The sequence below is a fragment of the Aplidium turbinatum genome, chromosome 8 (genome assembly GCF_918807975.1).
Source record: "Aplidium turbinatum chromosome 8, kaAplTurb1.1, whole genome shotgun sequence".
In the NCBI taxonomy this organism is placed as follows: domain Eukaryota; kingdom Metazoa; phylum Chordata; class Ascidiacea; order Aplousobranchia; family Polyclinidae; genus Aplidium; species Aplidium turbinatum.
The window spans coordinates 10,573,980-10,586,636 of NC_137479.1; the positions used below are offsets into that span (position 1 = coordinate 10,573,980).

General features: G+C 37.1%; 1 protein-coding gene across 1 annotated transcript in view; it reads right to left on the reverse strand.

Annotated features, from left to right (window-relative positions):
- The window catches only part of LOC145776046 (dynein heavy chain domain-containing protein 1-like), a 73,495-nt gene that overhangs the window by 23,749 nt on the left and 37,089 nt on the right, over window positions 1–12,657 (reverse strand). Inside the window, exons 45-64 of the mRNA XM_082587453.1 lie at window positions 12,214–12,298; window positions 11,768–11,911; window positions 11,017–11,173; window positions 10,415–10,600; window positions 9,857–10,064; window positions 9,167–9,297; window positions 8,508–8,732; window positions 6,723–6,873; window positions 6,339–6,486; window positions 5,652–5,878; window positions 5,146–5,325; window positions 4,626–4,727; window positions 4,046–4,159; window positions 3,314–3,434; window positions 2,843–3,004; window positions 2,297–2,460; window positions 1,974–2,081; window positions 1,556–1,664; window positions 718–927; window positions 57–164 (exon numbers count right to left, since the gene is read on the reverse strand). Coding sequence (XP_082443579.1) covers window positions 57–164; window positions 718–927; window positions 1,556–1,664; window positions 1,974–2,081; window positions 2,297–2,460; window positions 2,843–3,004; window positions 3,314–3,434; window positions 4,046–4,159; window positions 4,626–4,727; window positions 5,146–5,325; window positions 5,652–5,878; window positions 6,339–6,486; window positions 6,723–6,873; window positions 8,508–8,732; window positions 9,167–9,297; window positions 9,857–10,064; window positions 10,415–10,600; window positions 11,017–11,173; window positions 11,768–11,911; window positions 12,214–12,298 — 3,040 coding nt within the window. The remainder of the gene's footprint in view (window positions 1–56; window positions 165–717; window positions 928–1,555; window positions 1,665–1,973; window positions 2,082–2,296; window positions 2,461–2,842; window positions 3,005–3,313; window positions 3,435–4,045; window positions 4,160–4,625; window positions 4,728–5,145; window positions 5,326–5,651; window positions 5,879–6,338; window positions 6,487–6,722; window positions 6,874–8,507; window positions 8,733–9,166; window positions 9,298–9,856; window positions 10,065–10,414; window positions 10,601–11,016; window positions 11,174–11,767; window positions 11,912–12,213; window positions 12,299–12,657) is intronic.

Consider the following 12,657-nt stretch of genomic DNA (forward strand, 5'->3'; position numbering starts at 1 on the left):
TAGTTGTAAAATAACAGTGTTAATGCATAAACACAAGCAAGCACACATTAGATCACCTTTAAACTCTACAGCAGGAGTGTCAATTTTCTCCGATTTGGGTTTGCTTGAAGCAGTCGTCGTTGACTCAGTTTCTGTGGTTTCATTGGTCGATTCAGTTTCAAACACTGCAAAGTAGAGCGACTTCAGTCAATAGAAAGTAAGAAAATCCCTACACTGGTCTCTCGGGCTCGCTGCATTGCTGTGCTGGGCAATAAATTAAACTGATCAAAGCTCTCAAAATGTGATATTTCAAATTCTTGCGAGTATCTTTAAAAAAGTCATATACGTAGACTAGCTCAGTTTCTCCTTGGTACTGCCATGTTTTATCAACCATTAGGCTTTCTAGAGTGGACGTATAGTGAAGATCCTTTCATAGACTATTTTTAACTTATTTGCAGTTAGGTTTTTTTTATTATTGTCTGAACTACATTTGCAGTACATTAACGGTGCGTATATTTTGTAATCTTAATGATATTCATTAGTTAGATTTATATATTCTGTGTATTGTGCCATAAAAACTTTACCTTGGTGAGAAAAGGAGCTCATATATTGGCATTGTACACAACCCAGTAATTTACCAGTTAAATATACGGTGTTTATCAGGGATCCCAAAATTAAACAGTGTCAAAATGTCATTGTTTTGCTTTATTAGATTGTTCAGAATAGTTCAAAGAGCACCTGATTCCGCTTCAGTAGTGTATCCAGTCATTGCAGAGCGAGTGTCGTCTTCTCCAGTGAGAGCAGTGCTCCCTCTCCAGTCATCTTCCGTTGTCGTGTCTTCTCCATCTCCGGCAGCTCCACGGATCGGTGTTGTTGTTTCGCTTATAAATTCGTCCAAATCCGTCGAATCCTTTGCCGAGGAGGGTGATACTCCATCAACAAACTCCACTGGAGAGAAATAATAATACAATATTTTTATTGCTTTAGCAACGTAAAAAGAAAAGATCAACGATTAATTGTTGTCTCATAATATGTGATGTGCAATACAGGTCAATAGTTAAAACCTGGGCTTTAGAGTTAACAAAGTTCAGTTACCTTTTTCACTTTCATGTTTCTTAACATGTCATACATACATACACGCATATCGAAATACACAATACACACACCGCTACTACACAAAGTAGCCTTATCAGATTGCTTGTATAACGATGCGAGGTAGATTAGAAAGACAAATGATTGCATGTAAAACGGCACAATCTAAATTTACTAAGCTATGAATAGTAGCCTGTAGACAAAGCGACTGGGCATGCTGAAACTAAAATTATATATTTGATAGACAGCTCATATGATGTTGAAGCATGCAATCTGGTCTTCATAAATATGACGTTTCATTATGACGTATGACAAAATACATAATGACGTCATACATATGACAACAATAATATGATGTTTAACCACAATGAAACGTTTTGAACGCAGTAACTTGTGGAGAGCTTTACTGCTTTAGTACGAAAGAAAATGTTGAAAGAAATTACGTTTCTTGCTACAAAAAACTTTTTCCTGGCATATTCTTTACCTTTGCCAAGACTGGAAGTGCCACTTGCAGACAATCTGGACTTTTGTGATGAAGCGGTTTCCAATGAAGTCAAACCAGATAGCTTGGAAGATGATTCTCTACCAACTTTCTACATTAATAAATGAAAATGCTACGTCAACAGAGCAAGGAATGAAAACTAAGGCAAACAGACAACAACAAAATATGTGCAAAAAAGTTTTCTGTATGAATCTGCAGGTAATTTGAAAGAAAGCTGATAAGGGCTTTGCTTGCAAATGTTACAAAGCAAGTGAAATGTGCCTAAAATACGCATAGATGCTAACTCAAATAACCTTCAACTGATAAAAAAGGATAATTGCAAAAACATAACCTGATTTTTTTTATAAATTTATAAAAATTGTTTATACAAAAATTTGAATCACTGAAAGTGACCACTTACCTTCTCACTGGTGTCGTCTAAGACAAAGTCATCTTCACTGTCGGTGGCAATACCGCTCATGTACTCAGTGCCTTGTGTAGTGCTGGCATCTACTTCAGATTCGTTCGCCTATAGACAAAACAGCGTTCAACAATGCACGCAGAAATAAACACTTCTTTATTCCATACGTGTCTAAGTCGGTTGAGAACCATAGTGGGTTGCATGACATCAACAAGGGTTTATTATTTATAAATTGGTAGAAAATAAAAACAGACCAGACAAAGCAGCCAAATACAAAGGTTGAATATAAAATTTGCAAAAAACCTTTTGTGGTTATTACTCACGATGTTAAATGACGATTCGCTATCTTGCGTCATGTTCAAAGATTCCGTCGTCTCTGTGTTTGAAGAGGAAGAAAAGTTGGGAGGTGTAGCTCCTCCTGAAGGAATGGGTGTCTTGATGATCCTCACCTTCTCGCTATCAGGAGAATCGGTTTGGTGGTCTTTGCCTGAGAAGAAAGTCAGAGACACTTCAAAATGCCACTCCTGTTCATTTTTTCAACAAAAGCACGACAAGTACATGATACACCAGTTAGCTACGCTTTCAATTCAAACAAACTTGTGATTTAAACACTTCCAGACACATTTCTTGGGTGCCTGTTTTCGTTAATTTATAACAAATCAAATCGTTTCATCGTTCACTTTAAGCGATTTTCATAACAAAGCTATACAAAAATTACACTCGTAGCTGTTCGTGATTGGTCTAGCAAATGCGACAAGTTTTCTCTATCTTCGTATAAGCGCCTTTAAGCTATTTGAAGCAGCTGACTAGATAAAACCAGTTAATATTCAGGTTTAAATAAACAAGGATATGATTGGTTCAATGGCTACCTGTACAGAACTGCTTCTTCAAAATGTCATGAAGAGATCGGCAGAGCCAACTTCTGTCAGAATCATCCACAAGCTTATCCTGGAATACCCGACAGCATTCGTGGAGCCAAAGTCTCGCAACTGTACGCATCAGAGGAAGAACTTCGCCTCCAGCCGCTTCATCTGCGGTTTTTGTAGTGATAATATTGGTTAGTTGTGGGGTTATCAATATACTTGTAGAGCAACTAAGGAAGAAAAGGTTTTGCAAAACCTTATTTCACTTTATTGCTATCATCATCGTAAAAACATACTAAGTTAATAAATCAAGTAATGTATTGTTTCTGCTTACCCCAACGCTAAATGCACATGCTCTATTTGTGAGACGTTAACACAGTGTTGTGACTAAGATACAATGTTCTCATGCAAATTACATTTTTTGATGTTAGATTTTGAACTAACCATTACAAAAACTTCATCTTTAAATCAACTTACTGGTATCTTTATTGTTCTTGTGCCTTCCTCCTTTGGGCTTCTTCATCCTTTCAGTCCCTCCTCCACGATGCCGGAGCGGGATGGGACGACCCCGAGAGCGTGGTTTCAGCAAAAACAAGCCCTGAAGATGGACATATTGATGTTGCTGGTTTTGTTCAAGATCTAAGAATCTCAAGGCATTTTTTAAGTTTTATGATTGCCAAGTAACGTTTGAATGAGAATTATTTCCACCGAGGTATATCATTATCACTACGAGAATGATCATTATTATCAATATGAAACGACCTCAACAACAATCAACAAAGCGTTACCAACAAAATAACTGATTCCAGTGAAGTTTTACTAAATCACAACCCAGACAGCAAAATCCGTCATTTTTAATTGATTTAATATTTGCAGACGTTGAATCAATGTAAAAATGGCGGATTTTGCTGTCTAGGAATCGTATTTTTATACGCACACTTTAAGGACAACTTTAAAACTTCATGTGTCAGTGTGAACAACCGCGTCATACATACGCGGATAAATGAAGTTATATTTTTGTAGATTGTCTATTCATAACATTCACATGAATACAAGTATCTAGAACTAATTAGCTATGCTGTAGTTCTGGCGAATCAGTCAAAAACCGCTGCTGATGATTTCATCCTAAAGTATGGGCTTCTTTTTCTTGATTGAATAATAGACCACATTCAGTTACGTTTAAAATCGGTGTGTAAGTTACCAACTCACTTGCATAATCTTGTTGATGTCATGCAAAGAGAAGACGTAATGCGGTTGCCTTGGTGACGGTTTCAGTTGAAAGCACACAGCGGTGTACAAGTCATAAGCTCCAGCAATGATGGCCTGAAATACAGAACAAAAGGAATCAAGCCACACCGTTGCAAATGTAAATGTTGTTAATGCTTAAGCTCATGCAATTATTGATGTGGACTACAGTAAATAGGTGACTGCAGAATGAATGGAAAGTGTCTTCACTAGATTTGTAGCTTAAACTACCAAAGACGTTTCCATTGAGAAAAATGTGTCTGTACAAAAATCCTGAAGTAAAATTTTAGGTATTGCAATAATTTCTAATCTTGATTCTTTTGTTATTTTACCCTATGTGTCTCAGAGTAAGAGCAAGATATCCTTTACACGTTGTAAAAGTGATAGAGATAAGTAAAGATATTCTTGATTGTAAAGTTGGTTATTATTACATTGACCTTTTACCGTACGATTGATTGTTTTTTTTTTACAATCAATGCAATGACTGTTAGCTTGAACAATTATTGTTGCTTAAAAAATTCAAAGAACATAATTTTGAAATTACCTGCGACAGGTCGTAGTGGCGGGTAAGCGAGTAGGCAGGGAATTCTTCAAGCCAAGACTGCACTGAGTGGTGGTACATGCTCAGTATGGATTCACGGGTGGGCTACCCGACAAAAAATTCGTTGATTTAGCAATAGAGGTAAACTGAACTTTTTTGAAAGTTTATTTTTCTCTTAATTCCAAAAATATAAGAAAAAGAACAAAGTTGTGCAAGACCAAGTGCTTGTGCAGACCCAGACAGCAAACCAACCGTTTTTTTTTTTACATTGATTCAACGTCTGCTGACGTTAAACCAATGTAAAAAATGGTTGATTTGCTATCTGGGAAACGATCTTAAAACTGGTATTCACAAAAACAGTTCAAGGACGTTTATGGGGAGGCATCAAACAGAAAACACTTCAATAAAGTTGCACGACCAACTTTACTCATTTACTTTTGTATCAATACAATTGTTTACACTCAATCGTGTTAGCTACAACTGTTGTCAATGAAAAATCAGCACCATATCCGACCATAATCACCTTCAAAAAGTTGAGCACAGTGAAGTGTCGCGCTAGTCTCGGAGGGATGGGATGGTGGACACTGCCCAGACCTGCACCACACTGGCTGGGTAGGGCACTGGTCGCCACGAATGCCAGTTCACTCTCAAGGGACTTGAACAGGAGACGATCTTGCTCGTATATTCCATTGATGCCGATGATCTGAAAGGAAAATGTAAGCTGTGACTGTGTCGTTGTCACATGTTGTTCTGCATTACTGAGAAAATGGGTCTCATCAAAACCAAGATGGCGTAGCGGACAATAAACATGGCTTCCTTTTAAAGTCTATTAGTCACATTAAAAAAAAATCTACCGCTATGAAGTTAATTCGTTGGGCGTACGTGAGTAAAAAAAAATATGTTTAATTTCTCAGTGTCATCAAGTATAATTTGTTACATCATAAAAAGATGCTCAAAAAACGAATAACGATAAACGCATCATAATCCAAACACCAAAGAAAGAACTAAAAGTTTGCCAAAACATCTCACTTGTCGTAGCAACTCCAATATCGGCTGTGTTCCAGCGTTCTGCGGAGTGGAGGGATGTCCTTCACCGGCACAAGATAAATCGTCGAGGAAAAACAAGGCCTGGTGTGGTTCTATGGACCGTGAAGCAATTATAGCGCTGGGATGCGCCATCAAGCCTAGGTTATGCTGCTTGAGAGTAGGGGAGGCTTTAGATTCCACCAAACGCTGGAAATGCGAAGCAGCAAGACCTGGACGAACATGAATTACATTATATTTACATTAGATTTCAGACATACGTGGAGAGTTGGAGACAATCGTTGCAAGGAAAACATCGGCCACCTTCACCAGAGGGGACAAAATTGGATTTGAATGATGAAGATGACTTCAAACTATCATTACTCTATTCTTGCAGCTACATGTGGTTTGGTAAGTAGGAGGTACGAAGTTTTGGAGGTGACTGTTGGTTTAATATTTTCCAAATAAAAGTTCTTTGAATCGATTTCGCATTTTACGTCCCAAAATCGCTTTGAAATCAACAAAACGTTTGATCCGAATCAAGATACAAACTGATCGACTTCACGCCAAAGAATTAAGATACCTCAAACACCAAACATAGTGCTTCTGTTGTAATACCTGACAATGACATAACGTCCATTAACAATAACGTTTTCAAACAAAATACACAGGAACCAATGATGTTTAGAATACCTGGAGATATGGAGATTTTAGTGATGTCCATCTCAGTTTGCAGCATGTTTTTAACAAGGCTGGTCTTGCCGCAGCCCATCTCGCCAACAAGAAGCACAGACATCTTTGACGCGAGAAGGCATTGAGAGAGATAAGCGTATCGCTCAAACTGTTCATGTAAAAACACAAATTGAAATGTTAATAAAACAAAGAAAGGAAGCAAGACGTCTGAACGCAAATATTTAAAACGTTATCACCATTGTTTTCAAAATTAGCGGAGTATTGGTGAGCCCCACTGGGTTGAAACAGCTGTATACAATGCCGCAGATTCGCGCCATGGTCGACTGATATCTTTATTTTTATAATTCCTTAGATATTGTTGTCTGCACAAGCGATATCCCCTACCTGATGAACAGGCGAATATGTGATGGTTTCTTGTACGGGGCCGCGGGGTCGAAGGTCAATCTTATCTTCCCACAAGGTGAACCTCCCGGTGTCGTCATCGACGTAATAATCGTACACTGTCTCATACGGGGGGAAGTGGATAGCTCCGTCACTGAAAAAAAGGTCACAAAACGGTTATGTTCACGCTGAGGAAACACTTTTTTTCAATTGTGTTTTTAAGCAATTATCTCGAAATAAAACTTCGTCACTAGACTTTTGATTCAAAAATCTTCCCTTGGATTCACCAATGAACCAACAGGATGCGTAGTGCGATACCAATAAAGAAAACAAGCAGAAAGTGTCACAATAAGTTGTTGGAAACATGTTTATTCCACAGCTTTCGCCACACCACTAGGGATTATTAAATAGCCTACATGTGCTGTATCATACATGTACATTTGGTACAGATATATACTAACGAAGCCAAACTTGTGTGACGAAAACTGTACAATTACCCTCTTTTCATCAATTTAGTGCGATGCATTACGCTTTATAAATAATAATCACTCTGCAACGGAAGATCTTGCATTTTGAACTTAACCATCGCAGCAGTTTACAACTTTTTGTTATCATTATTACTGAACATCAGCCTATCTTGTATCAACGTAATACCGATGCTCGACATTTGTCACATTAAAAACACGGGAAGCAGCTGACTCGATGACTAATATTAATATAGTATTTCACTGCTTCCTGTGTGTTGTGGAATCTAGATTGTTATAGTGCTATTTTATTCGCATTGTTTATAATTGTACCATATACTATTCTCGCAACAGATGAAATAAAACGTTTCTCTCTCTCTCTGGCGACCTTTTTAATGAAATAATAATTGCATTTAAATCGCCAACAATTCATTTCCCTGGTAACTTTTGCAAACCGTTGAAAATTGAAACTGGAATTGATTGATCATAGTTTATCTGAACAGAAGTAGTATGTCGGTATTTTATAATATTTCTATTTTTATTTACTTTTTTTTCTGAATCCGTATTTCGTATGGTAACACTGAGCAGGTTTTCTGTTATTTATACTTTGCTGAGTCTTTTATGACATCACAACTAAGCTTTAGAATGGGAGACTCTCAAGGTAAAAAGTCCGGGAAACTTGTCACTGTTTGAATTTCTTTTGTGTGTTGTAAAATTTAAAGCTTTTCAGACCTTTTGGCGCCTATGCCATCTTGAATTTTGAAATCTCGCCCAGTTGTTTTGCCAGCTATTACGGACAAATAAATGGTCGGTGACGAAACAGTTGTTTAACAAGTAGCTCACCCAAGTGCTTGCGATGTCAGTGTTGCCAAATGACATCGAAAATTGGGCATATGAATCTTGGTTTCAGACTTAAACCGGATAAAACTAGGCCTTCTAATCAGGTGGGTTTTACCGTGGACTTGGTATGTGGAAACTAATGCAAAGTAAATGTAGCCTATGTGTTTGAATCTCGCTGAAAAAGTAAACACTAAACCAAAGTAGTCACGGCACGCCACTGCTTGTGACATAAAGTAGTGGTGCGATACTGACGAGCCCAGCCTCATGGGTGACACAAGGTGTTTATCGCTGTCAATTCTTGCTACAATCGGCTGCCGAGAAAGACAGAGAAGATGAAGTTACACGCTGATGGACAAATCTAGGTCCTGTAACATTGTTAAATGAGTCAGGGATTCGAACAGCAAGAGTTTTGAATCGCAGCTCAACACTAGGCTACTGGGCAAAAACATTCAGTTGTAGGCCTATGTGTGTCAGCAGAACTTACGTAACACTTTTAAATGCCTTTCTCACAAATCTGTCAAAAGCTGGCATCTCATCAGCTGTGAGGCTGCCACCGAACGCCCAGACAAAGGCGAATCCGAACAAGTTCAAAGCTTTCTGAAAGTGCGATTCTGGAACATCTTCCATCCGGGAACGTGCGCTGCCACGTGTTGCACTTGATTGTGTTTCTTCCAAAACGCTAGAGCCTTTTCGCGAGTGGGTGGCTGACCTAACAGAAGATAAAAATAATTACAAAACAACCCTAAATGTCAGGCTATTGTTTGGTAAGCATTTTCCAGGCGGCGTTCTAATATTTCAATATATGCTTGGTACTTTTCAAGCTTAAGAAACGGTAGCACAATAGTTTAAATACATTAGTTGGTAAATTTCGGTTTCATTTTGGAAGTCTGTTCTATAACATCTCATTTGATATAAAAATATGACTTAATTTAAAACTGAAAGTGAAATTATTGAAATAATAAACAAGATGTTTAAGTTTGTTTCCCAACCAGCGAAATAAAAGTTTATTTCGGAATGTTTTCACAAGTTCTATCGTGGCATTTCGGTTGAAGATTGTGACATAAATGATAATTCTTAAAACTTAAGTTAAAATAATGTCTTGTGCTGTATCGCCGTTTTGGTCGTCTCTGCTGTAGGGCTTACCGTTTATCCATGGTATCTTGCAGTTTCAGAAGAAGTGAAGTTCTCAATAGTTTATGTGTGCTCATGCAGGATTGCAGAATCGATAGGAAAGATGTCATTTCGTGAACCCCGCTGCAAATTGTGGCTTTTTCCTGGGTAACGCATAAATCATTATAAGTTGGTAATAAATCATCTTATGAAAGAATGGCAGCAATAACACAAAATTGTAATCATGCTCCTGTGCCCAGACAACAAAATCCGTCATTTTTACAATCAATGTAAAAATGACGGCTTTTACTGACTGGGTGATGATATCGTCATCGATTAACGAGTACGCAACTAATTTGAGACAATAATTGTAAGGTCAAAAAATGCTGCGGCAACTCTTCGCATATGCAGCTAATAGGGGACATATACAGGCGACTCTTTATTCAGTAGAAACCTATGAATGGGAAGATTCGGTATGAAAAATTCGAAAACGGCAAATCATACCAGGCCAGCCAGTGCTAGTCGCTCTTGCCTCAACAAGGTTTCGTAATAGAATCCAATTACAAAAGTGGTACTGCTATTTTGCATTCATCCAATGCTGGCATTTACACAAATAAATATTTCTAAATAAATAAAAATTATAAATAACAAAATAATTTTAAGCAATAATGAAGTAAAATCACTACGAAAAAACTAAATTTTACATCATACAATCCACTTTACCTGGGAAAGAGAACTAATTCCAGCCGTTAACACAGATCTCTTACGCTCTCCTAAAAATTGAATTGCTTTGGGAACAAGAGTTTTAGTCACTTCTTGCCATACGGAGATACAGTGTTGGTTAATGGCGTACTGGCTGTACGCGGTGTCAAACCAAGATTGCGCAATGCTCAACCAACTGTCCGTCATCTTGCAGTGGACAATGCCGCAACTGTAACCATGAAACAATGAAGTTGAATCTCACAGTCACTTCAAATAACTTTGGGAAAGAGTCTTAGGATGTGATTCTCCACTCAAACACAGTAACACCGGGTATGTTCTTTGTACATATGTTACAGATGTTAACCTCATAAAATACGTTCACCCACGCAAAAAGCTACTAATTTGTACAATACATTGTGGCATTCTTTTTTTTACGTTGTTTCGATGGCGCATACAAAATGTTGCGTTTACACATTTTTAATTGATTTCATAACTTTGGTAACTTTTTATTTTTGACAATGAAACGAAACTACTAAGATCTCAGATATAAACCACAATCGCTCCACCCAAAAAACCCACCGAGTGGCAACTGCGGGTGATGCGGAAGAAAAGTCCGCTGCTTCAAAGATGATGTTTGTGCATTCAGGAAGATGGAGCTCTTCCATGTTGCTCATGGATGCTCTTTTGTGTCCGTCCAGCAGACAACTGATGTTGTCGACCCACGTGGGCAAAATTTCCCCATCAAGGATCAGCCACTTCCGGAGGCTAAACAATGGCTTAATTTTTAGTATTTTTTTAAAATCATAGTAAAACACAACTATTTTTTCTAACTGTAATTGTATTAATATATAATTATATACAGGGTGGGCCAAAAGTAGGCTTACAGTTATAAAAAGTTGGGTTTGGGTCTAGAAGTAAATTTATTGTTTTCATTTTTTCATTTTGGGTACTTTTAAATTTCAAGAATGCTCGTTATATCTTACACAGAAATTGTTTAATCTTATGAAGTGTAACGCAGGTCAATTTACAGCATACAAAAAAACTTTAATAACTGTAAGCCTACTTTTGGCCCACCCTGTATATTAACTACTTTACTTTTTAACCTTAAACTACTATTTCAAGCAATATATAGGCAAACACTGAAAAATTAACACAAAAAATACAAATAACAGTTTTATGACCTTGGCATTTTTTTAAGCATTGCAGAAGCAGCAGCAGCGGTGCTTTTTCTCCCAGCAGGTGTCGCCAGAACTTCAGCAGAGTTGGAAGGAGTTATGTCATCTTTTGAGTCCGACTTATGAACCGTGGTGGATTCCTGGAGGAGCTTTACCAATATTCCTGAGTTGCATCATGAGCATCAGGACCAAACAATTGCACAAAATGAAGCCATGTTCTGTTGTGTGACCAAGTCAGTTCGGCATCATGTACGTACAGTAGACTACATGGGTATTGGCACGTTACTAAAATGCTACGTTAAAGTAAAAAGAGCAAAAAAAGAAAGAATGCAGCACGTACAAAATGCAACCCAGTACAACTTGTAACCCAGAGGGCAACTTTATAATTAATCTTTAATTTTCAAAAATGCGTCTATTAACTTATATATCATGTTACAATAGTAATGAAAACACTTTAAAAGCTTAAGACACGGCTGCCATTACCTAAAAGCCATTACCTAAAAGCCATTACCTGAATGAATCGTGAGCAACTCTTTCAATAAAAATGACCTATTAAACTCTAAAGTTTCACATAAAAAGTGTGTCTTCAGTGATAAAAACGTTGTTTTGGAACGAATTAAAGCGGCAGCAAAAATGTTCAGGATTTCGCAAAAGAAACAGTACAACAATAAGCAAAAAAGTAAACTTCTCATGATATTTGCTAGCTAAACAACAGTCACCACATTTATCATAAATATCTTAATAATTTTGTCTAAACCTTGCTTCCAAATTCTATCCTTGGCCTCATAATAACCAAACAAATGGGAGAGACCATAAGCATTTGGGTATAACACTGTGACGTCAATTCTAGTGTAGACGTCTTCTTGGATAGGTTTCCCATAGCCGCTAGCTTCAGAAGCAGCTGCAAAGAAAAAAAAACATAATAGTGTTTTTTTTTATGGGGAAAAACAAAACATTAATAAAAATTACAAACAATAATTGACAATTTTTTTTTTAAAAGTTATTTTTGACATAAAAAATTAAAAGAACATCGTCCCAAACAGCAAATCAGTCGTTTTGTACATTGATTCAACTTCTACAGACGTTAAAAAAAAACCAAAAAACTTACAGAAGTTAAGTTAAAACCAACATTATTTGTAGTAAATTTTGTAGACAGATACATTGTCCATACAGCTTAATTAAGCAAAGTTGTAAGTATCATACCAGTGTTAACAAAAACATCAGACATTGAACCATTTGCAGTAGAGGAATTGGCATCGCCTTTCGGAAGACCACTTGCTTCTTGTGTCTGGAAAAAAGTTGAAAATTTTGCAATAAAAACATCGTGTTGGCATTTATTTTCCATTTAACTCCAACATGAAAGTGCAAAAATTCCATCATTGCAAAATAAAATAATTATGCTCCTATTAAGAGAGATCTCAAACATTTCTTCAAAATAGGTACCTTTCTGCCTAGTGGTATGCTATGATGCCATATATACACGTTAAAACATATTTTGAGAGGTTATATTGCAAAAACCTCTATCGAAATGAAAAGTAAAAATAGGGAGAAATCTTGTGTACCCATGTTAAGCAGAGTTGCCAGATAGGAGGTTTGCCTGTTAAATTTTACTCCTTTTGATCGTCACTTGCGTTTTTATTTTGCTTT